The 27,641-nt window shown below is 36.6% G+C and overlaps 2 protein-coding genes across 3 annotated transcripts; one reads left to right on the top strand and one right to left on the bottom strand.

The window, feature by feature from the left end:
- Positions 1-2,364: 2,364 nt before the first annotated feature.
- On the bottom strand, positions 2,365-16,353 carry snx4 (sorting nexin 4). The gene is made up of 14 exons (XM_027164584.2): positions 16,207-16,353; positions 14,257-14,381; positions 12,096-12,234; positions 11,869-12,018; positions 10,896-10,943; positions 10,379-10,434; positions 10,205-10,277; positions 8,892-8,953; positions 8,488-8,553; positions 7,391-7,480; positions 6,692-6,791; positions 4,472-4,617; positions 4,088-4,202; positions 2,365-3,740 (listed from the first exon to the last, which is right to left on the bottom strand). The coding sequence occupies exons 1-14, from the start codon at positions 16,339-16,341 to the stop codon at positions 3,693-3,695; spliced, it is 1,353 nt and encodes a 450-aa protein (XP_027020385.1). The 5' UTR covers positions 16,342-16,353; the 3' UTR covers positions 2,365-3,692.
- Positions 16,354-17,142: 789 nt separating this feature from the next.
- Positions 17,143-27,574, top strand: tgfbr2l (transforming growth factor beta receptor-like). 2 transcript variants are annotated; one of them, XM_027164247.2, is made up of 7 exons: positions 17,143-17,358; positions 21,062-21,212; positions 22,179-22,381; positions 22,526-23,367; positions 24,572-24,713; positions 24,966-25,093; positions 25,960-27,574. In XM_027164247.2, exons 1-7 carry the CDS (start codon positions 17,304-17,306, stop codon positions 26,245-26,247), a joined length of 1,809 nt encoding a protein of 602 aa, XP_027020048.1. In that variant the 5' UTR covers positions 17,143-17,303; the 3' UTR covers positions 26,248-27,574. The 2 variants fall into 2 exon arrangements, with proteins under 2 accessions (XP_027020048.1, XP_027020049.1); XM_027164248.2 differs by lacking the exon at positions 17,143-17,358 and adding an exon at positions 18,370-19,445.
- The last annotated feature ends 67 nt before the right edge of the window (positions 27,575-27,641 follow it).

The raw sequence follows: 27,641 nt of genomic DNA, 5'->3' as shown, positions 1-27,641 counted from the left end.
GTTCACCTGCGTCCTGCTGATGATTGCAATTTCAAAAGGCTTTTATGATGTAGTATATGGATATTTTTTCCTTCAATGGGCTCCACAGCCATGACTGCTTTTCATTTCATTCACATAAGCAATTACACAGCATCAGAGGAACAATAATAAAGTCTGAGTTACTGAACCAGAACGCTTCATATGTCACAATCAGAATTATACAGTAGTTAGTGCAAGGCTCACTAAGTGCTAGATAAACAAGGCAAACAATTTGGCCATTATTCATGGTCCATCATCCTGTCTGTACTGACCATTAATACAATACCATACAAGGTATTTTAAAGTAGAAAAGATAAATTCAACAAATTACAAATTTATTCATTCAAAAAATCAGTTGCTCTGCTTCTGCAGCACACGCATTGCTATATATTGATGTGTAGATGTAACCACGCTTAAAGCAACAATATTAGGGCAAATCAAATGTTAGAATGACCAACAATCAAAGTGAAACAAAAGAATACTTAAAAAAAATTATATATAATAAGAATACAATTAGAAACTAGATTTGTAAAGTTTGTCACGACAAACTTTGATGTTGGCTTTGACGGTGCAAGAATTCGCAAAGGCCAGAAAGATTGTGAAAGCTACTGGACCGCTAGGGTGCCAATTCTTTTGGAGGTGAGCGGACATGAACATGTTACGTGATCCGAATACCCGTGGGGCAGTTCCCTTAATTGTGCTGAGTGTTTTGATATGTCACATGTCCATGTTGTGCAAATTTTTGATTTCGCTTGTTTTGGGGGCGGGGCTATGCTACACGTGACCTCACGTGACGTCATGTGACGTGACCAGAATACCCGTGGGTCAGTTCCCCTCATTGTGCTGAGTGTTTTGATATGTCACATGTCCATGTTGTGCAAATTTTTAATTTTGCTTGTTTTTGGGGCGGGGCTACATGTGACATCACGTGACGTCACGTGACGTGACCAGAATACCCATGGGGCAGTTCCCCTCAATGTGCTGAGTGTTTTGATATGTCACATGTCCATCTTGTGCAAATTTTTGATTTCACTTGTTTTGGGGGCGGGGCTACACGTGACGTCAAGTGGTGTCGAGTGACGTCACCAGAATACCCGGTGGGGTGCCAATATTTTTGGCAAAAAGTGGCTACTGAGGGTTTGGACATTTCATGTCAATACTGCAGTCATTATGGGATTCTACTTATTATACTGCATAGAACATTACATGCAATTCTTAATGTTGGATGTATTGCATGTGTGAGAGCTGTTCTGAGAGCTGTCTGAGAGATGTTCGATCGTCGACTACGGGAAAACTGAAAATTCCATCGGAACTCCGGAATAAAAATTTGGTCCGGAGTAAGGTCCTAAAGAACCTTTCCGAGTTCGGTGTAAATCGCTCGAAAACTTGCCGAATTACAAACCTCAAACCTTTATAATGGAAGTCTATGGGAAAAAAGGCCACTTTGAGCTTCCGAACCGGGAATGCGGGAATTCCGATCGCTTAGAAAAATAGAAGCAACAAACTTCAGACCAGGGTCTACGACATATCCGAATTTGGTGCATGTGGCTCGAACGCCCTAGGCCGCATTTTTTAAAATAAATTTTTGTCTAAGAATAATAATAATAATAATAATAATAATAATAATAATAATAAGCTTATAACGGAAATCAGAACGTTGGCTTCTACAAAGCCAACATAATAAGCAGGTTGATTATAAGAGATGATTATCTAGCACCTTGAATCCACCTACTCAGCAAGATGGGAACTGGAAAAAGGAAAAGTGCGACATAGCAAGGACCTTTTACACACTACCCACATGGCTCTCAGTCATGGCACAAACTGATGACTTCGCTCTTGGTACTTGGTTTAGAAAATGAGCAGATAAGAAAGCTTTATTAGTTCATTGGGAACATATGAACTTTTCAATTTTTGCTCATTGCAAACAAAATGTTAGATGTTTTCTCTCATTCTAAACAAAAAAAAACCCACAAGAGGGCAGCATTTATTCAGTTTTTTTTTCTTTTCACTTTTAAACAGGCACTTTTCTCAATTATAAAATGAAAACTATTTAAATATACACATCAAATATAAATTTAAAATTCTGGTTTCGATTTACAATAATGTCGCCACACGGCAGTGTCAAATTAATTAAATGTATAATGTAAAGTTTGGATAGGCACAAACTTTTTGTGCAGGTGTGATGCTTTAGTTTAAAGGGAAAAAACAAACTCTATAATTAGAGTCTAATCATTAAGATAGAAATTAAATTCAAATAATATTTTTCTTAGTACAACATTGTGTGTCTTTTGCCAAAATACGATTAAAAAAAAACAATATACAAAAGACATGATATAACCAGAAACCTAAATATTAGAAAAGTTTATTAGTGTATGCACAATAAATTTTTAAACAAAAATTTCTACTACAGTTATTTTCCATATATGTAGTGAAAACATTATTATATATCTCAACATTACCATAAAATGGGTCTAAGTGCTGGAACCGGCTAGGCACTGATACAAACACAACTGTTAAATGAGGAAATTATTACATCCTCCTTTTCCTGCATTAGCTTCCTGTTCCTCCAGCCAGATTTATATCAAAACACTGACCAACCCACACTTAATCCCAAATGTCAAATCCAGCATTCACAGGGGAAGCTGTTGCCACAAAGAAAAATATGCACCATAAGGTTTTGGATAGGCATAAACAGCAGGCATACATATTTCCTATTAACTGAAGCAGAAAAAGGGTGCGGGTGAGCAGTTATAAACAGTTTGTGTTGGTGCAGCATGCAGACAGTGCAAATGATGAACGTAAAGTATGTCAGGATGAACATCAGGGACGAGATTTCAAGCACAGATAAACATCAGTCAGTCTGTTTGCTTTACTTGCAAAGGGAAATTTGACCCCTTGTTGTCCTCAACACACAATTAAACTTTTGCATGTTTGAATATAATGGACACGTTCCATATGATCTGAGGAATTACTGTATAATGGAATGCTCCTATTTTAAGGCTCTTTAATCTTGTCACTTAACCTTTACATTTTTCAGCAATAACTTTTAACTGTTAACAGTGACTGTTATAATGGCAAATATTTGACATTACTGTTTTTAAAAAAAAATGCACAAAAGGAAGTGAGGTGGGGTTTAATAAGAATGTCTGTAGGAACAACTGTATTGTATATCATTATAAACAAATGATATATTGCTAGAATTTCAGCAATAATCACCCCATTCTCTGTGATGTGCTTAAAATAATTTTCACTGATTCTGTTTCTGAACAAAAATGATTCTCTGCACAAGGATTTTGGATATTCAATGAGTCGATACTCAGTATGGAAATATGGTATACTCTAAACCAGTAAACATTATTTTTTGAATAAATAAAACAATACTTTTTCCCCTCTCTGCCTTCTTTTTAAGCTTTCAAAATATAATGCAAATATAGTATGATTGAAGTTGTAAAGAAGAATGAAAAAATACAAATGTTTCTGTGCCTCCAACACACCTAGGATCATGGTCAGGCTCATACACACTGAGCACCTGTGCAAAAGTGCTGATTTTGGATCAGTTTGGTCCGTCCACTTGTGTTTGTTGGGAAATAAAATCTAAAAACTGATCCTATATCAGCCCTGAGAAGTTTGTACAGCTGCATGGCTGTGTGCTGGAACTTGGCTTGAAGCACGGCTCACATCTTGTTGAAGCACTCTTTAGCGTTATTCCACACTTGAATTCCCTACAGAGGAAAAAAAATTAGCGGTTTGGATGTAATGAGATGCCACTTAATTAGAGGTTAAAGCCACAATCCTTTGTAGACTGTTTGCACATATTGCCACTAAGCCTTTAGGTTACATCAAGTCCAAATACAACAACTATTTTCTCTCATTTAAAGCCAAAACAGAATACACTGTTTCACCAGTACATTTTAGTAATAGAAACGTATATAAATCGATCACAGATTTATTTGATTTGTTTACTTCTCCTGTGTTATTTATACACACACACACACACACACACACACATATATTTCACTTTATTATATATAACTGCTTACATTATGTTTGTAAAAGAACTAAATCTCACCTTTTTACACATGCTGATCTGCATGATGGCATAACTGATGAGAGCTTCTCTGAGATCATGGTCTTTCTGCTCTTTGAACCTCTCGATGTCCACCCAAGCGTTCTTCACAAACTCCCTGCAAATACAGAACATGCTGAATTATCTGGAATTTATTGCTGAAAAAAATATGCTGAAAGAATAGCATGTACTGAACTCTCTCAGCTGTCAAGTGTGGAAAATTAAGCATAAAAAACACCTTACAAACTAAAGAACTAATCCAAAGGAACTCTACAGGGCTTTTCATAAAATGGGTTCCTGAAGATAAGAGCATGGGAGGGCTTTTAATATAATTCCACTCATACCCAGGTTATTAAGACAGACATGGGAAAAGAGAAGAAAACTCACTCGCACTCAGTGTTTCTCTCTTTCACCATCTCCTCGCCCTCCTCAATCTGGGTCTCCAGAGTTTTTAGCTTAGTCTCCCTCTGCTCGGGAGTCTCCTGGCCAAACAGCTTACTGGTCATACCCTTGAGAGAGAAAGTCCGTATTGTCTGCAACAGAATCAAAGGCAATATATATTTATAGGCATTAAATATATATATATATATATTATATTATTATATATATATATTATATATATAATACATATATATATATATGTGTGTGTGTGTGTGTGTGTGTGTGTGTGTGTGTGTGTGTGTGTGTATATATAATAATACATATCATTTAAAACTTCATTAAGATGGCTTTTCCAATAAAAGGCTTACAATCTCACTTTCCAACATTGTAGCATACAATAATCAATTTTCAAACTATTTTACACTTCACAGTGAAGTTTTATCTTACGTCCACTTTTTTTCATATATGTGTATCATTTGTTCATATTGTCCACCTTAGGTTGAATGTTAATTTACATGAACTTCACCACAAGAATATGTATTGACATACCATGACTGGATATTGCTTGAAAACATTTGCTGATCTTATTGATCAGGTAACTTGAATTTGACACTGATTTCCAAATCAACAGTTAATTCCAATGGTTGTAAACCTTCAGCAATGCAGCATTCCATCCTCCTCTACACTGACTAAACTCCTTGACTTCTCAGCTGTACTGAAATGTGTGCTTTCTCTTGTTCAATATAGATATGAAGCCTACTGATAATAAATAAAATTATGTACACATATGGTTCATAATATATATAACTAGGTAGTTAATATATGCCAGTTTAGCAACTAAAACCAAACATGTAATAATTGCACACTTTCTCTTAAAAGGTAAAAAATCTAACTGGTAATCTAACTTACCTACTAATATGTCCTTACTGATAACATTTGCTTTTGTGTTTGGTCCTGTGTTCTGTCAGCTTTCTCTTATCTGAAATGTCTTTATGAGGTCAAAAATGTCTTGACAGAGATTAATCATGTAAAATGTTTATACACCGTTGACTACAAAACTAAGTTAAGCAAGGATGTTGCTAATGTTAACACCATAATAATAATAATAATAATTATTAAATCTCAAATTATTATTATTATTATTAAGTTAGGGCTGTTGATCAATTAAAAGATCTGCCCAAATTGTGACAAATTGCAATAAATTACTTCTCAAGGCTAAAGCATGTAATTAATGAAAAATCAGACAATTAATAGAGAATCAACAGAAAGGAAATAGATAGAAATTCTACTACTAGTAATACTACTGTTTTCTAGCCCCTTTCATTTAACTTGGGTCATAGATTCTCTCTCCAATGTTTTTTTCAGGCTAAAACTTTTCATTCTCTATCTTTGGTCATGATGCAGTCCCACCACATGTACATGTCGTACTTCATCCTCCATAGGAAGTAAACAAAACACACCTTCATTTTTCTAACATTTTAAATAGAGTTGAACAATAAATTATTTTTTAAAATAAATTAATCTCAAAAATGTCCATGTTAATTTTGACAGCATGTGTGTGTGGTGTGAGACATGCTTGCTGCTTAAAATTCCAGCAACTCTACTGTAAAACGCCTTTCTGCAGCCCTGAGGTTAAGGCATTTATTGCACCAGGAACTGTTCCTGTCTCCTTTCCTGTAATACAGCTGGACTCTATCCTCTGTGACATGTTTATGCACTCTCTTTTCTGTCTGTGCATTAAGAAGCTTGCAAGTCATTTTCCTGTTTTGGTTTTTGTCTTTTTCTTGTCTTTTTCTTTTACCAAAAGCATCAAAAATAAGCCCCAAATTGTTGATGCCTTTTGGGTAGCGGTTTCTATACCCTGCCCTAGTAAACACTAGATAGAATTTCACTTGACTTTGACAAAGTTTTTGTTTATCCCTAATACTAATTGCTAAAATATAGTAATTCATACTAAAAACTCTATCAAACCTTTGATAATAATATGCATCTTCGATTATTTGGCATTTCCAAATCTCAAAACATTTTATTTATAACATGTTACCTTCATGAATAAGCCACTGGTTCCTAAAAGTCATGCTGTGGCTGAAATCTCCAGTCTGACACAAAAAAGCAAACAACTAGGTCTGCAAGGGGAATCCCTGTGCTACAGCTCACAGCAATGTGTTAACACTGTTAGTGAGTGCAGAGGTTGTTTTTTCCCCCTTTAAGTCGATGGAGACTTACCCCAGTAACCAGTTCCTCCCGCTGCTGCTTCTTGGAGGCCAGATCCTGGGCAGCCATCTCCAATTCAAACTGACAAAGCTCGTGCTTCCTGCACACAGCCCTGCAGAGACAAAAAAGCCAAGTCAACAAACAAAACAAAGAAAAACATGCCTGAAGGGTTTTAGATTGGCAGAGAATATTAAAAAATACTGGACATACAAAATAAACATTTTATTCGATTAGATTTTTTAAAGGTAGACAGAAAAAGTTCAGTTTAAACTATATGCGGTATCTGCCATCATGTTAATACTATCTCATCATCAGATTGAAAGAGACAAAACCAGCATGAGGGAATATTCTGAAAATATTTCAATGCTGCTCTGATGAGATCCTTGTCCTCTAATCCATCACATCTGGACTACACTCAGATATTTTAAGAGCAAGACTGATCACTCTTCGTTTTTTATCCAGTCTGTTCGAATGGTTCTACTTTGTCTATCAGACAAGGGATGGCGATCGAATTCTGCTTATGTACATGTAAAACCACTGATAATAGATGAGAGCCATTATCTTATGTCAAATGCCTGATCACAACAAACTCCTTGCAAGAAAAACAAGGAATATTATAATGCTTTGGATGCAAGAGAGCTTTTAACACATAAAAGCATATTTATATACAATATATACAATATACATATTTGTATATTGGATACATTAAACCTTAAAGCCTCAGTGTAGAAGAGGTATTCTTTCAGCTGGTCAGCATAGTGCTCCTCCTCCTCCAGGATATCATCAACAGAAGCAGCATACCTGCAGAGAGATGATGTTAAATTCATTCAATTGAGCCATAAGCAGAAGCCACATACATGCAAAGGCAACAAATCTAAAATGTGCCTTCTATGCAGTCCAATAAGCAAGAAACGAATATGAATTTGCGAAAGTGAAAGTCACTGCTATCTGATGAAATGATTCTATTGATTTAATCTACCATCAGAAGTTTTCACTCAAACTTAGCAGAGAACACAGAGCATCACATAAAAAAATAACAATCATTTTTAATCACATTTCAATCTAATTCATTTCGACCTCTACCACAAAAAAAAAACACTATGGTGCACAAGGACACATCAAGATCAGTCACAATCAAGGGATTATGACTGAAGAAACATGATCCAGGGTGCCCTAAAAGGCTCTGAATAAGCCTGATGACTGACGGACTGTTTCCGTTTGCACAGTTGGACTGGCAGCTGCCCAAGTGCTGCACGGATGACCTCTGACCCCACAGCTGAGTGCTAAAATCTGGAAGCCATCAGAGGGAAAAAAGGTAACGTTGACAAAAGACAAGCTGAGGCCTTGCTTGTCTTGAGCAAAGAGTAATTCTAAAGGGATGCTCTAAAATCTGAAGCAAAGACACAAAAACTCTGCAAACTCTACTGCCGATGGAAGCTGCACATACATTAGCTGATGGCCAGCCAAAGTGAAATGCAGCTCTCCCAAGGGCTCACTTTCCTGGTTACTGGTTACAGGGGTCATAGAGGGTAGGGGAGGGGAAACGAGGGCAAGCCTTTCTGGAAACCGGAGCATTTTCAAATAAATCCCACAAATGTGTTTTACAGCTCTGGACAGAGAATCAGATTAGCATGTAGCAGGGCATCATTCAAAACTGTGGCAACAAAACTCTGCACTAATCCTTTGAAGGCTGTATGAGAACAGCTGAAATAAAAGTACAGACAACTCCCTATTAAGAAGGAAGTGTGTGTGTCTGTGTGTGTCTGCGCACGCGCGCGTGTGTGTGTGTGTGTGTAAAATAAACTCACGCATCCATATGATGTCCTGCGCTCTGCAATCCATCTCCCATTTCTTTCTCAATGGCGCTCCACTCACTGTCCAGAACAAACAGACAACACAGACAATAATCTGATAATGAACAGTATTATACAAAAGTGAATTTACAACAGGTTTTCAAAAAATGTATAAGATATAGGTTTTTACTTTCAAATGGTCCTAAAAGCATAACGTTTAATAGCAATGAACACAGTAATCTGGTTCATTACTTCAGACTTTAAGAGGTTTAACGATGAGCGTAAGAAAATAAGGGAACTAAAGAAGACATAATGAGCATAAAAAATAAATCACACAAGATGAACATCAATTTTCATAATAAACCAGGCAAAAATCATGCAGTGTCCACTCAGGTGTTGTAGGATATGCAAGAACCTACCTGAACACTCTGCCGTAATTTCCATGCACTTTGTACACCCCATACAGACGGTCAGCCACCCTCTAAGTCAAGAGTTTATTTTGGTTATGTTACTCCAACAATACATTAAATGTCAAACAGACCAACATGCTACAAATCTATTAACAAAATTTGATCAGAAATGACAACAAAATACTTGTGAAAGTAACATGACAACTTTGTTAGACTAGATTTTAGAGTCTTGCTATGGGGATTTGCTCGTTTAGACACAACAGCGTTAGGCAGGTCAGACACTGATGTAGAGCAGGAGACCTGGTGTGCAGTCAGTGTTCCAACTCATCCCGAAGGTGTTCAGTAGGTTTGAGGACTTGGCAAACTATGTCTTCATCAAGCTCGATTTGTGTACAGGAGCATATTGTGCACATAGTGGAACACAGTTGGATATATAAAGACATCCCATTTAATTGTGTGCTTCCAACAACGTGGCAATAGTTAATGGAAGAACCACATACGAGTTTGATGGTCAGGTGTCCATATACACTCCTGTCCTTAATCACCACATGTTGGTGACATCATTTCCCACTCAAACAATAAACAGCATCAGAGGAGCTTTAAGCTCTGGCTTAACGTTCACTACACGTTTAGATTTTATGCAGAGATAACACACATCTGACCAAACAAACCTTTCTGGGACTGTTATCAGAGACCAAAAAAAAAATACAAATGTGAAATCACAGATTTATACAATTACATTATTCTCTGATGCACTCTCCCATGGAAAATCTCCATAAATTCATGCTGACCCCCATGTCTGAGGTTAGTAAGGTTACTTTTATTGAAGAAATTTGATAAAGTATTGGCAGCTCAGTCTCCTGATTCAAACCGGCTGTACATTTCATTGAGGAAACTTTGCTCACTGTATAAAAACTAAAGATTTCATTTCCAATTAATCTCATAATAGCTTTCGTTAATCCAAATTCAAAAATGCTCCAGCTTTATTCAAATATTCCGATAATGGTTGAATATAGATGAATGCATCAGAGTTACCATTGTGCATTAGGCACAGGATTCACAATGTTGGCATCTTAGTAGCTTTTTGATGGAAACGTAGCTTAGTATGAATTTGTTTTTTTAAAAGGCAAATAACTTCAGTATTATTATTCTTAACAATGGTGTCAGTAATGTAATAATTTTCATTTATGCTCATGCAGAATCAAGCAAGACAGCATTTATCATGACTGTAATATTATCAAGTCCACCAAGCCTAGCACAGAGGCAGTGTTAAGTATGCAGTTTTTTTTATAAGTATGTGGGTGACAGCTGTTAGTACTCACCGCTCGCACCCGCAACAGCTGTGATATAACAGATTGGAGCTCATCTCCATAATGCTTAATATCTGCAAACCTCCTGAGAGAGAGACAGAGACAAACACTTGTATATAATTCAGTGTTGCACTCCCTGGTGAATGGTCCACTTTTAGCTTAAAACAGTCCAAAATAAAAGCTTACTTGTCAGGATTCTTCACCCGGAACGTAGCGTTTAAAGCCTTTAACCTCGAATCTGCCTGGAAAAGTACAAATAATTCCAGCACTTGTGAGGTGTGTGTTTGTGCACCTGTTTGTGAAAGGCTACAACTCTCCCTTTAAAGGAATGTAACTAAGATTCACACACAAATATACTGAAATATATGTGTAGAAACAAAGAACACTGTTTGAGCTCTCAGGACCATGTCAAAGGGAGCAGCAGACTGTGGTTGTTTATATGAAGCTGCTTATACTGATAAAAGATTTGTCACTTTTTTAATAGTGTTTGATTTACCGTTGACCTCACATTAAAATTAAAATCAGCCATGCTCACAGAGATGGAAGAGTAATGTGTATTTGAAGTTTACATCACTGTCGCATGTCGAATATGATTAGAAACATATGGTAAAGAGATAAATGGTCAAGTAATGCCGCTACAAAGATTATAAAGAGTCTCAGAGAGGGCATGAGGACAAACAGACATAAATCACTAAAGGCATACCTTTGCCTGAAATCCAGTCTCAAATACACTTTCCTTCCAACACTCTTCCTGTGGGACAGAGAGGATGTAGTTTTGACGTTGACAAAAACCACCGTGGTCATAAGAGCACATAGCAATACACTGCGATAATGAAACATCAAATTTTGCTGTGGAAATAAAACAAGTTTAAAACAAAGAGACAAACTTGTTTTTATGATTAAATCCATTCAGTGCAATTAATGAGTGTACAATGTACTCAAATGGTCATTCGTTCCGTGACCTTGCTCGTATCTCAAAGCCATTTTCCCCATTTAAATTAATTGAAATGCCATTAATCCGTTCCAGCTCACAAAATTCCACTCCAGTTGTTTTGTGTATGTGTTATGAATATGAAAAAATTTACAGTACCTGTATTTATAAATGACAAATATTGTATAAAAACATACGGTAATAAAAGAGAATGTTAAAAAAATAAACAGGTTTTACTTGCTGGTTTGAAGATGCGCACGGAGGTTGAGGGACCATGAGCACGCATGCACGCACACACCCACCAGAACACACACACCCACCAGCACGCACCCACCAGCACACGCACAATGACGCACCCACCAGCACGCACCGACCCACCAGGACGCACACACTAACGCACCCACCAGCAAGCACCCACTAACGCACCCACCAGCATGCTAGGTATCAACCTGGGGATCCTGGAGGTTGAAATGCTAAAAGCTGCTATTATATTGCCTTACAAATATTAGAGCATCATAATATAAAAAAGACCTAAAATGCACAATTATTCAAATTTGGGTATACAAAAGGAAAGGGAACAGTCCACATTTCTGAAATCTTTTTCCACCTTAAAGTGGAAAGTAAACACTGTTTTTCCACCTCAAATTTAAATTAAATTTATGCTTTAATAAAGAGAAACAAGGCAGTACAATACTCTGTATGCTATAAGATAACCTAAATCTTTGGCTATCTTTTTCCATGTTACCTCAGTGAGAAAGGAGTAGAAGATCTTGTCAGTGGACAAAACAGGGTGGGAGGCAACCCGGAGCAGGAAGTTCTCCAGCCCCACCCTTCTCCTTTCCACAAAGTCCGGATCCATGTTGTCTGCAGACAGTTTGTGCCACACAAATTCAGCCTGCAAAAACAATAAACACAATCAGCACCAATCAGCCAAAAATGTCTGCATGCGTTCAAGCACGAAGCTTCACTTACCCGTTTCTCAGGCAAAGGCGGGACAACTATGAATGGATAGGTGACTAACAGATAGTTTCTTAAGAGCTCAAACTCGCTGTAGCGCCTCCACAGAGAGTCAGGGACAGGAGTGGTTCCCTCAGATGCAGTATCCACTGGCCTGTATAGGAAGGAATACAAAAATTTTGTTCTGTAATTCCAGAGCAAAATTACAGCAGCGGATCAACCAGATAATGAATGAATTAGGATTTAACATTACTGAACCCAAGTGCATTATTCAAGTGGAAAATGGCATATAATTAGTGCTATGCTAATACCAACCAAAACCAAGTCCTGTCAGAGTGTGTGTGTATTTGCATAACATGTGTTTCCTTTCATGGGCCTCCATAACAATACAGCTCTGTGTATTGAACTTTGAAGGCCATAACAGGAATTTTGTTCCTGTTTTAAACAGAAGCAACAGTGATAGATTCTGCATTTCCAATAAATGCAGAGATTCCTCAGGAGCTTGTGATACAACTGTTAATTTTTTTCATATTAAAAGGGATGCTATTAAAAGACAAAAGTGAATTAGACAAACAATAATACCGTGAATGTGGTTATGGAAACAAGTGACAGGCAAGGATGAGTCTACAGCTCTGAAGTAAACACAGCTGTGTCAGTGTGCGAATGCCCAAAGTGCTGACTCGGCAGCCATGTCAAAAGTGGCACGTCTTGGTTTTCAGCACAGAGCCCTTTGACAAGTTTAAAAGGAAAATAAAATAGAAGCATTCTTGTCCTACAGAGTTCCTAACCAGTAGCACATGCTTGTGTGAGAGAGCTGTACAACACTGTTGAGCCTGAACCTAAGCGACAGAAAGTACGAGTCACGGAGAGCGGATGATGAGTAAACAATAAAGCTTTGCGTGACGTTGGAACGCCTCTCCAGCCCAATGTTATTATTCACACTTCGGCTATAGGTCGAGTTTGGCTTTGCACCACTCTGTCGGTTCTGTAGCTTACGGGGGATTCTAGCCAAGTGTTTCTGTGTGTAGATTAAATTTGCAGAGATAAAAACTTCATACTAATGCAAGTATACTAAACGCCTATGAAGTGCAAAGCACGGTCCCAACACAGCACATTTGCATGTAGTGACACCCACAAAACTCCATAACAGATCAACTGTGCAGACTGCAGAGAAAACAAAATGAACAAAGTAAAGAATGACAAACAGAAATGGAAGTTATTTTGAATCACTTCTGTGTCACCTCATATATAATTTTGATGATTTGATGAATCTTTTATGATTTCTTTTACCATAATTCAATAATTAGTTTAATTTCTCTTAATATATGGGTTTTTTATCCCACATACTTAATAATATATGATGGCTGGTGGTAGTGTTAGTCTCTGACTGAGTGAATTAGCATGAGAATGTGTTTTACAGATACTCCAAAGAGGGTCAGGGTTACAAATGATATAATCTGTGTTTAGTCTTTTTATGTGCATGTTTACACACACTCAGAAGCATGAGTGCAAATGTTTTCCAGAAATTACAGGATTTTCATGAACAACAAATTTCCTGTGTAAATGATTGTACTAACGTTTCACAAATAAATCTCTTCTTATCCATCTTATTAAGTGAGACCCACTGGTGTTACTCTTGTGAGTGCCATGTGGTTTCACACGTTTTTCCAATTCAAAATTCCACTTATCCAGAATTTTATAATATCCACAATATAATTACCTAAGAATAAATTACTTGCCTAGCTTAGGATGACAGATTTAAACAAGTGCTATGTGTCAACTATATGCCTTCAATTTCTTTCACTAGAGGAAATGGACCACAACTGAGCAGATATTTTGTTGGTAGACGATTCACAGCAAAGCATTAATACAGATGTTGTTGCCGGTATACAGTATGTTAATTAGCTAATGCAATTTGGGTTGATTAACAACTTTCATAGAAACTTATATAAACGAAGTTACAGCAGAAATGCACAGTTCATATTAGAAAGTGGAAGAAATAAAAATAAAACATTTAGTCCTTTATCGTACTGTTGCTTTTAGCTCAGATGCAGAAGGACCATGCTGTTAAAGTTTTCTTTTTTCAACTCCACTTTAGGCACTAATAAAATGACAAATATCTCCCTTACTGTCAAAACATGCTGATGATGTATGGTGTATGAATAAAGTACTGTACCTTGTTTCAATGAGGTATACAGTGTAGGTTTCCTGCATACTGACTGCATTCTTTCCTGTTCTTTTCTCTGCTTCAGCTACACTAATCTCCATCTTCTTCAGAAAATCTGCCCCTTTTTCAACCATCTGTGAAAAGAATGTCAACTTAAAATCAACATGAGCAACAGTGTATGTCTAATTCAAAAGAAATCAAAGGGAGAGGGAACACACAAATCTCACGTATTGTATTGTCCATCTATTTTCTCCAAGACATCCTACATATGGTCATAGGGAACCTGGAGGCATCGCCAGGGACATGGTGAGGGACAACCTGGACAGGGTGCCACCCCTAACAGGGCATAATCGTAAACACACTCACACACCATGAACGTTTTAGCGATGTCAATCATTCATTCATTCATTCATTCATTTTCTACCGCTTATCCGAACTTCTCGGGTCATGGGGAGCCTGTGCCTATCTCGGGCATTATCGGGCACCAAGGCACGATACACCCTGGACGGAGTGCCAACCCATCGCAGGGCACACACACACTCTCATTCACTCACACAATCACACACTATGCCTACACAAACCCCCAAAGCAGAGGGAGAACATACATACTCCACACATACGTGCTAATCACTAAGCAGTTGTTCACTTCCCTTATTGTATTGCACTTCCAACAGTTGTTGGTAATAGTTTGACCGTTTCATGTTAAATGAAACACGTTTGTTGTGTTGATTACGTTAAAGGAATTACATTTGCCTTTTTGTTGTTTTTTTTCCCGGGGAGGGAGTTGGATTTGAAGTCATAAATCAGTCATGTCAAAAGAGGCTGGAGAAATTTATATTATTTTAATAGTGCTAACTGGGTTTAAAATTAACCTATCACAACAAATAAAAACTCACCCAAGTTTAATTATTGAATGGACAGCAAAAAAAGAAGTGACTGCAAATAATGTGCTCAGCTTTTTATATTTGCTTTGGATTCTGCAAACAAGGATGGTCTTATATTTCATTTTACAAATAAGTTAAAATACACACATTATACATCAGTATGTTATAGACACCAAAAAACAGTGTCTGGGGAATGACAGAACAATAAACAAAGGATTTGTTTTGTTTTTTTCACTAGGTTCATGTTCTTGTTGTCAACTTCATTAATTCAATCAACTTCTCATGTCCATCACAAAATTTTAGTATGCCACGCTAACCACAAAAGTAGTTTAAAACTGATTCAAATCTGTACCATGAACCGTGTATTCTTAGGAGCAAACATTCCCTAAAAAGTCACGAAAATCTGCGTGGATATTATAATTCTCTTTCTTGGATTATTAAGGTGATTTTTAGGATGAAATTATCTGTCCCTGAACAGACCACAGATCACATGACACCTTTTCCAAATCAATACACCTCCTAACCAAATATATAACATTGTGTCAGGTTAAAAACTTGCATTTATAACATTATTTAACAATTAAAATATCCGTATTAACTAAGGGTGATTTGTGGGTTTAGGTCATGGTAATATTTAGTGCTTAAACTCAAGTGCTAAGTTAGCCGGCTAGCTATAACATAGCCAAGTTAGCCGGCTAGCTATAACATAGCCAAGTTAGCCGGCTAGCTATAACATAGGCAAGTTAGCCGGCTAGCTAACTGCAATGTTGTGGTAGATAATATCTCAGCTGTTTATCAAAACAAAACTAAAATATAATAATAACGGAAAACAATCAGTGTAACAGTCACATCACACATTTAACCCGTAAATAAAACCCAAGCAGCAGGAATATTAACGACGCTGCGTGTTCGTAGCTTGTGATTTACGAGCGAGAAAGAAATCTAGAGAGATCCGCCAGTTCTAAGTCACAGATCAGGCGACACCGAGGACTCATTTACGGCCTGCTCTCGCAACTCAGCCCGCTCATTCACACTTCCCAGATAAAAATTTAACCATACACTACATTTATTTTACCGTGTTTTTAACGTTGCTTTCTAACGCTGAAGGTGTCAGGTCGGTGTTTCCCAACACAGCTATATCCTCACTTCCCGAATCCGCCATCATCCTGACTGTGATAGAGTTGGTCACTCGCGCATGCGCATCGCACATCTCAGAAACTTGTGTAGACTTACTGAAAACACGGATTTTCTGCAATACTACTAGTAATACTACTAGTAATACTACTACTACTAGTAGTACTACTAGTAATAATAATAATAATAATAATAATAATAATATAGTTTCTTATTGGTTTATTATTATTATTATTATTATTATTATTATTATTATTATTATTATTATTATTATTATTATTAAATTACATTTAAATTAAATGTATGGTCATATATGTTTTAAGGTACTAAGCGTTAAATTTTGACTCCATCAATAATAATAATAATAATAGTAATAATAATAATAATAATAAACAAATGTTCCTATTGGTTTATTATTATTATTATTATTATTATTATTATTATTATTATTATTATTATTATTATAGCCAAAATCTAACGCTTAGTAACTTAAAGCATATATGACCATAAGTTTTAATTTAACTAGAAACATTAAATATTTGCATCGAAATGGGAAACGTCTATGTGTGTTTAAACAATATCTAAAAAGGGTCCTTGTCTAAGAAGCACTGATAAGAGCTGCAATTTTTTTTAAACATCAAATCAACATTTATTATTTATTTATATCTAATCATTATTTAGGCATGTTCTGCGTAGAAATAAACCGATATCAGTCGAATTCATTGTACAATAACATTTAATGTCGTAAACTATTATCTCTTGCTAATAAAGCTTTTTAGTAAATTGATAAGCTCCTGAACAGACAACTGGTCTGCGTGAATAAACAGCAGTTTCTGGGCGGGCCGCTTGCCACAGCTGGATTGAAAACATCTGGATCCGCCTCCGAGGCCAGAAACGCTTCAGTCCAAGCGGCTCAGCTCTTACAGCGCGCAGTGCAGCTTTTAAAACTTCTATACATGCTAACTTTCCTTTGTCTCTGACAGTGAAGAAGGTCAAAGAAGAATCTGACTGATTTGAGATTGTGTCTGGCGGAAAACGATGGAGCTCAAGGGCTGGAGATTCACGGTTTTTGTATTTGTCCTTCTGTCGCTCCGTGAGTAGAAAAGCAGGGTTTCTTATATCCATCTCCACTTTCTTTTGTGTTCATATTATTTGCACTCAGCGACATATGAGTCGAGAGAAAAACTGCATACTACCATAGCAAACCTTATAGAGACTATACATCAGTATGAACTGAACACTGTACAGTTTTAGGTAGATATAAGACTTGATTTGCATTTACTTGGCTGAAAGTAGTTAACATGGCGGCGCAGTATTTTGACATACAATTTACTACTATTTTGATGTGCTGCATAGAATTATTTTGACATAACCTACTGTTTATGAAGTACTAGACGTCTCAGTTAAACCTGAATAGAAAAATACAAAGAAAGAAAAAATCATTTGTTCTTTATATCCAGTCATGTTTGAAGATTAAGATGTGAACTTCAGAATTGAGTAAGAAATATTTCTTTTTTTCAGGACAGACATAATTTGTTTCATTTAAATGAAGTGTTTTTGTGCATTGTTTGATATCAAAAGTTTATGTGGAATAGAATTTATGAATCCCTGATATAATAGCTTTCATCCATTAAGTAGATAAGCATCTTTCGTGTGCGTGTGTGTGTGTGTGTGTGTGTGTGTGTGTCAGAAATACAAAAATCTTGAGTTCTGTAGACTTTTTCTTTTCTTTTTAACAGTATGTCACAGTCTAATCTGTGTATATTTTAACTTCCTAAATGGGAAAAACTATTAAAAACAAAATAATAAACAAACAAACAAAACAAATTAAATCCCTGAAAACGGGTGTCACATTTTATGGAAGGTAGATTATATTTTAGATTATATTTAGCATATATTAGCATATAATGAGTGATGTCTCTAAAGATCTTTACGGTTTTATGTTTGTGATTTGATGTTAAAAAAGAAAGTACAATAAATCTCTTGGAATATCATAAGAGCACACAAACAATTCAGTTGTTCTACACTTTCATTTGGATTCATTATTTATCTTAAGCAGGTTGTTGTTATTAATTATTATAACAAGTATTAATTGTTGCTACAATATATATTCTGATGAAATGATTAGCTTGTTTTAATAACTGAATGTTATTTAAGAACAGGATATATTCTGTGAAGACAAAAAAGTTATACATGTGTATATATAAAATTCATTGGAATTTCTATGAGGAAATCTATCTTAAGGGTCCAGATGATCTTTGCTGTAGAGCAGAGGCTTCCTTAAATGGATTGTGTTTGAGTTTTAACAGCAGTTATAAATCATTACAGTGTTTTTGAAGAGAACAAAATCATAAGCTCTTTATTTATTCACACAGCCCTCTAACTGTTGTTGAAAACGATGCCTAATGAAGATAAATTAGGTAGTTATGAAAGAAGACAAAGAGCACATGTGATAAAGTGGTGCCAGCTTTAATGAATTTAAACAACACACCGAAAGACAAAAGACACAGTGAGTGTGATGTGACAGTCTCTTCTCAGCCCTGCCATCATCATTATACACAATGCTCAAATTGTCCCAGTTACTGCAAAGAATAAGATGCTGAAGGACTCTAAGTCACCCCGGTCTCAAAACAGCTTTGATGGCAGACAGGGACTATAGTCTTTCTTCTTCTACATCCAAAAACTGTCTTTCATTTGTGGTAACCTGGGGCAGAGAATCCAAGTGATCTTAAGCAGGATAAACAGATATTTATTGTTTGGCATGAGATACTAGGTATTAAACTGGCAGTTGTGAGAAGAGTCCCTAAGTTAATTTAATAATTAATTCCTCTCTCTCATGATCTTGGAATGGTCCATCAGTTCATAAGTTCATATTTTGCTCCAAAATACATTGGATCATTTTTGGCTCGGGAGCTTAAGAGGAAATATTGAAGACATCTGTATATCATATGCATGTGACAGGGCCAAGGAGTGTTTTGTTTCTGCTGTTACAAAAATTTATTCACAAAATGCTTTCAAGGCTATTTGAATAGAGGTCTTCATGACACACAGTGGCAGAATGTGATTACTACACTTTGCGAAACTCCCAAACTACTAAACAGTTTAGTGTCTTTCATTTTAAAGCACACTTTCTGTTTATCTCAGAAGACGAGTATCAGTCCGTCCAGTTGGTTGAATCAGGTAATTAAGCAATAGTGAGAATAAGGCTGAAAAACAAAAGAAAACTCTTCTAACTTTTAGTGCTTAGCACATTATGTTGTATGATCTCTTTGCAGATCTGAGTTATTTGGCTTCTGTGTTCAATAAAAAGGCTGTAACACAGCTAGTCATTTAAATGAGTGACATTATGCTATTCTGAATGTTATTTGACTGCATTGAAGTAGGTTCTGATCTGTAAGTATGGAATAAGGATGAAAAGTGTGTTTATCTGCAAACCAAACAACTAAAGGCCTCTCTGGGCCTCCTGTGAGCATGTGGCCTTTGGATTTCCCATAAGGACCGAGAGGTTGTTCTTCAACCTTGGCCAGAGTGAACACTTATGGCTTTAATTTATTTCTGGAGCAGCTGACTGCTGATTTTAATTACTCTATAGTTTGGAGAGGGGACTTTTTTTTGTTTTGCTTATCCAGTCTTTTAGTTTTCTCTTTTCCTTTCTCTCTCTCTCTCTCTCTCTCTCTCTCTTACTCTTGCTCACTCTCTCACCCACTCACTCATATATTTTGATGGTTGGCATCAGTGAACATCTGGAAGCCTTTGTGAAATATCAGCACTGCTTCTTTTCATGTTTAGTCAGTCCTATTAGAACACCACACTCTCTCAGTGAAACAAGCTCACCCGTCATCTGGTTTCAATCAACAATTAATATTGTTGTGATGTGGCAGTATAAGGATAGCGGAAGGAAGATGCGTGGGAAGGAACGCTCCCGACACCCGACATAACACAGGCACTCAGAACCCCTCCACCATCAAAACACACACACTGAAAACTAAAGCAAACCTATTCCAACACACTATATACACTGTATATTATTCAAATCCATTAGCTCTCTGTGTTCTCCAAACAGGGTTCAATCTTTTTAATCCTGATTGCTGACTGTTCCTGTCACCTGTTATCAATGTCACTGTAACAGTAATATTACAAAATGTACTGCATAATACAACCAAAAAGAGGTATTTGTGATTTCAGACTACTATATTTGTGATTTGTATTTTTTATATTAAATATGAATAAAAAAACAATATAATTAAAAATATATCATGCTATATTTTATGTTAGTATTAACAATTGTGTTGATGGTGTTGATTTCTGATTCGGGTTCAAATTAAATCAATGTTCTAATTTACCTAAATATGTTTGTAATCATTGAACAGGTATGAAAAATAAGCAAACATTATACATTAATCCTGTTTGGATTGCAAATATATCCTGTACATTAATGATACAGGTTAATGATATTTTCATCTAGAGGCAGAATTTTGATACACTGGTTATCAGCACTCCACAATTAATATTTGTTTAAACTTTTCCTGAGCCTTTTCTCTAATGTCTAACAGCATGAAAAGGATCTTAAACTCATTCTTAAAGAACATTTCAAGGTTTTTAAATTCTTGTATTAGCTTTTGTAGACTAATTTAATCTACATGATTTCATTAGGTTCCATATATATTATTGCCTTTGACTATATTTTTGTGTTTCTCTGTATGTATAATGTATGTGTAATGTATAATCGCATAGTCTATGATTAATGTTACTAAAATATTTCCACCAAATGTAAATTGTTATATTTCTTTTTTTAGTATTTCAGGCCAGTGCTTTTACACACATAACAACGAACCTTTGTAAGTGGTGTGACCAGTCCAGTCCTGTGTGTGAAGACAACATCTGCATGAGCAACTGCAACTTCAGCTCCTTTTGTAACCATGCCGAGGAGGTCTGCGTGGCTATATGGTAAGTCTGCCCTATGCCACTTTTTATTTATAGAATTTAACATCACTAAGCCAAGCCATTACAATTTCCCTCTGTGTTGAGGTGTGAGTGGGCCACGGCTGAGTCTGGAGACGCGGTTGAATTCTCGAAAGTTGTGTATGATTCATGTCATCCCACTGACACAGCCCACAAGGCTCGGTTCTAACAGTGATACACAATATAACCTTGGTTTGAAATCTAGCTACAAATTGTGATATCTTAAATTGTTTTATTATCTTGTATTAAAACTTAAATGTATATGAGGATAATAAGTAGCTACAATGCTGTGTGCTCTAGTATGACAACGCTTTCTGGACCATTGCCATGATAATAGACTCTGTTTTTAAAGATTTCCACTAAACTAGTTCCGCCCAGTTTGGCACCTGAGGAGTTTTTCTGGGAAGTTTATAGAACTGACCTCTGATTGACCATGTAGTAGAATCTGGCTGTGTAGCGAGAGATATCCAGCACTCAGGGGATCACGAAAAAACATGGCTTGAATAAAAGAGTCAGATAAAACTCCTCAGGAATAAAGTATATATAACAAACACATTTATAAGATTCAGAATAGAGCTGACTTTGGCAAGAAGTACAAAGAAACCTCCCGTGCAGGGATTCCCTGATCACTTGTTATTCACATTTTATGCTGTCAAAGAGCATTCCTATGATTAAAAAAGGTCTGTTTCATCTATCTCTTATATCTTATATACATTACATACGGATCCTCAAACCTTTACTTCTATTTGTTTAAAGGCTGTTATTCTTAAAAACTCCAGAAATGACAAACAATCATGGATTAATTTTGGGAGGACAGGTACTATTAGATATTATTACATTAAGAATTGATTATATTTTCTACAACTAAGAACTTTGGATTCTGAAATGTTCAGCTGTTTCATTGCCATTTTAGTTGCCGTACGTGTGTATGTGTGTGCATGTTGTTCCCAGGAAAAAGGAGAACGACACTGTGAGCGTGCAAACTCTATGCCACAATCCTCAGAACGTCCTGGAGAACATCATGCTCTCTAACACCAGCTCCACAGAGTGTGTAATGACTTCAGTGCCCTCTGAGAACAGTATGCTGTTTCTCTGCAGCTGCATCCGGGATCATGACTGCAATGACAGGCTCATCTTTGACAAGGGAGCAAATGGTAATAATAATAATAATAATAATAATAATAATAATAATAATAATAATAATAATAATAATAAGTACTGTAATTGATTCTTTTTCCCATAAAATTGCTTAACCATTTAAAGAAAGAAAAAGAAACATTCTGTAAACGTTTCTCTAGGATTCTCAAGGTCAAGGAGTAAAGAGGTGATTCCAGTAGTGGTGATAAGCCTGGCTCCTCCTTTTCTAGTAGCTGTGATTGCTGCAATGGCATTCTATATCTACCGCACACGCCACCTCAGCAAGCAACCCAAAGACTGGGCACCAAAGCGTACACATTACCAGTCACTGGACCCACCGGAGGCGTGTGCTGGTGAAGCCAACACCAGTGACTACCATGGCAAGCTTCTTTCCCTTGGGGAAGATGCCAATTCAGACATATCATCAAGCTGCGCCAATAGTCTAAACCACAACACAGAGCATTTGCCTATCCAGCTGGAGGCCTTGGTTGGTAAGGGACGATTTGCTGAGGTCTGGCGAGCACGGCTTAACCATAGTGAATGTGGCCAGTATGAAACTGTGGCAGTAAAAATCTTCCCAGCTGTAGAATATGCCTCCTGGCGCAACGAGAGGGCCATCTTCTCCGACCCCAACCTGAAGCACGAGAACATTGTGCAGTTTCTTACTGCAGAGCAGCGCGGAGGTACAGCTAGTGCCCCCCAGAGGCAGTACTGGCTCATCATGGCTTATCATGCCCTGGGTAATCTGCAGGACTACCTAGTGAGCCATGTGCTGGGCTGGAGTCAGCTGTGTGCAATGGCATCCTCAGTGGCACGAGGTCTAGCACATCTGCACAATGACACAACACCATGTGGAACGCCCAAGGTGCCCACTGCACACCGGGACTTGAAGAGCAGCAACATTGTGATGAAGAGCAACAACGAGTGTGCTCTGTGTGATTTTGGCCTTGCACTGAGACTGGACATCTCTCTCACTGTGGATGACTTTGCAAACAGTGGTCAGGTGAGGAAGACCAACATGATGTTACAAGCGAGATGTTACAATAGCACAAACGGTTAAATAGTTATGGTCGGTATTAATGCACACAGTTAACATTTTCCTTACTGCATCCTTCCTGAGCAAACTAGTAAACTAAACATTATAAATTGTTAAAATGTACAGAATAGAATAGGTAGCATTGCTGCTGCTTCCTCTATTCAGAGAAAACGTTCTGCTCTCTGATAAACTTGATATTTTAGAGCTGGGCTCAGGAAGAGCAATATTAAACTACAAATCAAGATGATAATAAAACTCAAGTTTAATAATACACTGGTCAAAAGACATTTAATTACAAACATATGACTATAAAAATGCCACCAAAATCACTGCATTTCAGCATGAGTGGAAAAAATCAACCTTGATGGCGTGCAGAGCAGAGCCGAGTCAGCAACATGCCTAATCTGCATTGTGTTGTTCATCAATGTACTGCAGATTGCCACAAATCATCATGACTACATGACAAAAGACTGCAGTGAACCTACTAGTTTAGTGCAACCGCAGAATAATTGATTAACTCTGTAAACTCTCTGCTGATATATCACTGTGTGCAGTAATATAACTGGTTTAAAAGTAAAAAAGCCAAAACTCAGACAGTAAAAAAGCCAAAACTCAGACACTCAGCAGCCTATCTTAAACCATAGGATAATCCATACGCTTTTGTATTTTGTATTTCTACATTACCTAAAAGAAGTAACAATAGGAAACTCATGCCGTATTTCAGAGCTTCTCAACTCAGTGTGTAAAACCCCTCCAAAAGGGACACGTTTGTATTGTTTTTTAATTCTTACAATTATACACATTCAACCAATGACAAACAATCAGCAATAAAATACATTAAAATGTAAACAGATTTTTTTAAATGCACAAACATGCTAATGCATATATACTGTACAATGTATTTTATAATTTTATTTCATATTATTATACTTTATATCATCATTTTTATTCCATCCACTCTGGAATTCTTTTAAGTACTGACTCTTTCCAGACATTTGCTTTAATTTGTTTAATATCAACTTTATTCCTAAACAAATACAAATCTTCATGGTTTAATTTTTGCAAAGCAGGTATTATTTGAAGTAAGGTTTTATTTATTAAATATAATAAAAACAAATCTCTTACCCTTCCACAGTTGCCTTATGTAACTGAGCTGATCTTTATTTCTAAGGTTGGAACAGCGCGTTACATGGCCCCTGAGGTCCTAGAATCGCGTGTGAATTTGGAGGATTTGGAGTCCTTCAAACAGATGGATGTGTACTCCATGGCCCTGGTGATGTGGGAAATGGCCTCTCGCTGTGATGTTATAGGAGGTAAGAGGCACAAATCCCAGTGTCCATTCATTTGTAAAATATTTATCATGTTATTAGTTTGTGCTACATGGTATTCTAAAATGCATAAAATAATAAACTTTTCTTTTTAACGTAAACTATCAAATCAGAAATTCTTTTTATATGATGTGTGAACATTAGGATTAGCGTTTATAAAATGTTAAGCAAACACTGGAACAAGTATAAGTCATGTATTGTTAAAGAGGAATAAATAAACAAATGTTGCTGGGGCAGAGGTGAAGAGCTACGAGCCTCCATTTGGTTCGAAGGTGTGTGATCAGCCGTGTGTGGACAGCATGAGGGATCTGGTGCTGAGGGACAGAGGACGACCCGATATCCCACTCAGCTGGACAATACATCCGGTACGTGTTACAAAAGTACTGTAGGAATAAATTCTTTTTTATACCACATTATAATCATGTTGGCATCGGTAACATGACAGGTGTCAAAAGTTAATAAAATAATACATATTACATAATATATACATATTATATACATATTTACATAAACATTGTGCCAAAATCCTAGTCAGTTAAAAGGACAAGTAGCAAATCAGAGTTATATTAGAATAACAGTTCAGCATTCACACTTAAAGTGTATTATTAAAGTAAAAAGTAAATGTTTTAAACTGAATTGTATATATATATATTGTATATATACGTATATATAACTTTTTTCAACAAGACCTCAAAGTTTTATAATGATAATTATTGATTTTTTCTGTATTAAGGTTTAAGGTAAATGTTGTTGACATAAAATAGAAATCATCTAAGACTTCCTTAAATTCAATGTATGTTGACTGCGCTGATGTCATGGTATTGTTACAAATTTGGTGGAGACTTTCAATTAGTTTCGATTTCTTTTGTATTCTACTTTCAACATTTGACCGTCACAAAGCAACATTACAGAAATCCAGGTATAGATTTAGATCCCTAATGATAAAGCAGGAGGTGACATTAACAAGGATACAGACAAACCCTCTGAGATGACATGGGGAACAAACCATGAGAGAAACCATGAGAGAAGAAGATAAATTACAACTCTTGTACAAACATACACTATATCGTCAAACAGTACTAAGTGTGTTAAAAGGATGTTCAGTCTTCTCAGGTACAGTTTCAACAGAAATGATTCCATTTGACTGAAGAGCAATTTGTATTTTTGTTTCATGTTGCGATTAATGTATTCTATGAAATCTTCATGGAGTCTTTCTGCTCTGTCGTTACAGGGAATGCAGATGCTAAGTGCCACTATTACAGAATGCTGGGACCATGACCCAGAGGCACGTCTGACTGCACACTGTGTGCTGGAGCGCTTTAACACTATGGCACAGGAAGAACTGGAGAGCAGTACAGTCTTTGTCTCTATCGGCAGTACTACTGAGCAGCAGGACTCCCCTCTCCCATCTAACTGCACGGAGAATGACACTGGCACGTCGGCAGCTTGTTCGCCTCAGGCACAAACCACAGTCGATGTTCAAGCCTCAACCTCTTTAAGGCCATTGAGTGAAGTCTGACCACTCCTCCCCAAAGCCCTAAAAACCAGACTTGTTTTTGTAATATATATTGGTTCAATATGTGGAGCTGGTCTCTGTCATCAGGTTTTGATTATTTTTAAATATTAGCTTTTTTGTTTTTGGAATTAATGAACATAATGCACCACTGAAGAAGGACTAAAGGATAAGCAAGATAATATAAGCACTGGCTTCTGAGTTCGTGATGTTCCCATAACCTCTTCTTACACATGCAGAAGTTATTTGCCCCGAAGCAGAGTCTATGTGAAGTACCTTTACAAGGAGCACTTTAAGGATTTTCAATATTTAGTTTGTAGAGTATATACAAAATTTTGATTTTGGCATATCAGAGATGCCTGAGAGACAGAGTTAACACAGCATCAAGGAAAAGATCCGTGCTGTGTTGGCAAAGTGTGTGCACCATTTCTACTGGCAAAAAAATGTTTTCCAAAAACTGTTTACCACACATCATTTTCTCATTTGAGTTTTTCCATTGCCCTCTGAATCGCTTGCTTTTAACAACAATGCGGTCATCCCATGAGCTTGGCTTTGGGAGGGGCTTCAATTCGATTAACCACAAGCCCTGAAGCAAACATACGTTTTAAAGACCCAACACGCAAGCAAGCGGGAAGCAAACTTTTTTTTTTTTTTTCAGATGAAGGAAAGTCAGAAAGCGTTTTATTGTTGCTCTAAATTGATCTGTGCACATAGGCCTGTCTTTATGGAAACAATTCATAGCTGCTTTGAAATCTGCCACAAACTTGAGGTCTAAGTTCCTTTTGGTTAGGATCATTGTTATATTGCTATAATTACTGTTCGCCTGCTTCAGTTGCTGCTAGCCATATTGTCTAACTCACTTTAAGTAGTCACACACTCATCTGCCAAGAGGTTATGGGAAGAGATTGGACCAGACTTTCATCACAAATTTACCTAATCAACAGATGCAGTTTTTGGAAAGAAACAAAAAGTTTTTTTTTCTTTTGGTAAATTAAATCATTGATTAGAAAGTGAACACAACTGAAGACAGGTTTTATTTCTAGACTCAAGAGTAATGTGCATGAAGTAAAATGACCCCAATTAAAATGGCACAAACACCTAGAGTAGAGCCTACACTTAGTTTTCTGAAGAGACATCTGTGAATATCTGTGATCTTATAGCATAATACAGATCATGCACTGAGTAAAGTGACAGAAAGAAGTTTGTGATATGAAGGAAAAAAAAGAAAGAAAAGAAATCAGGACATTTTTGAGCCATTTTGTCCTTTCATTACTGTGAACTGGTGTCACAACTGTACAGATGATATACTTGTATAAAGTGTTTATATACAGTGTCATTGTGTCTTAAGATTTTTTTTTTTTGAAGCACAAAGATAAACACAACTGTGTGATAAAGAAAGA

The sequence above is a fragment of the Tachysurus fulvidraco genome, chromosome 6, assembly GCF_022655615.1.
Source record: "Tachysurus fulvidraco isolate hzauxx_2018 chromosome 6, HZAU_PFXX_2.0, whole genome shotgun sequence".
Lineage (NCBI taxonomy): Eukaryota > Metazoa > Chordata > Actinopteri > Siluriformes > Bagridae > Tachysurus > Tachysurus fulvidraco.
This window is presented reverse-complemented; position numbering and strand designations above follow the sequence as displayed.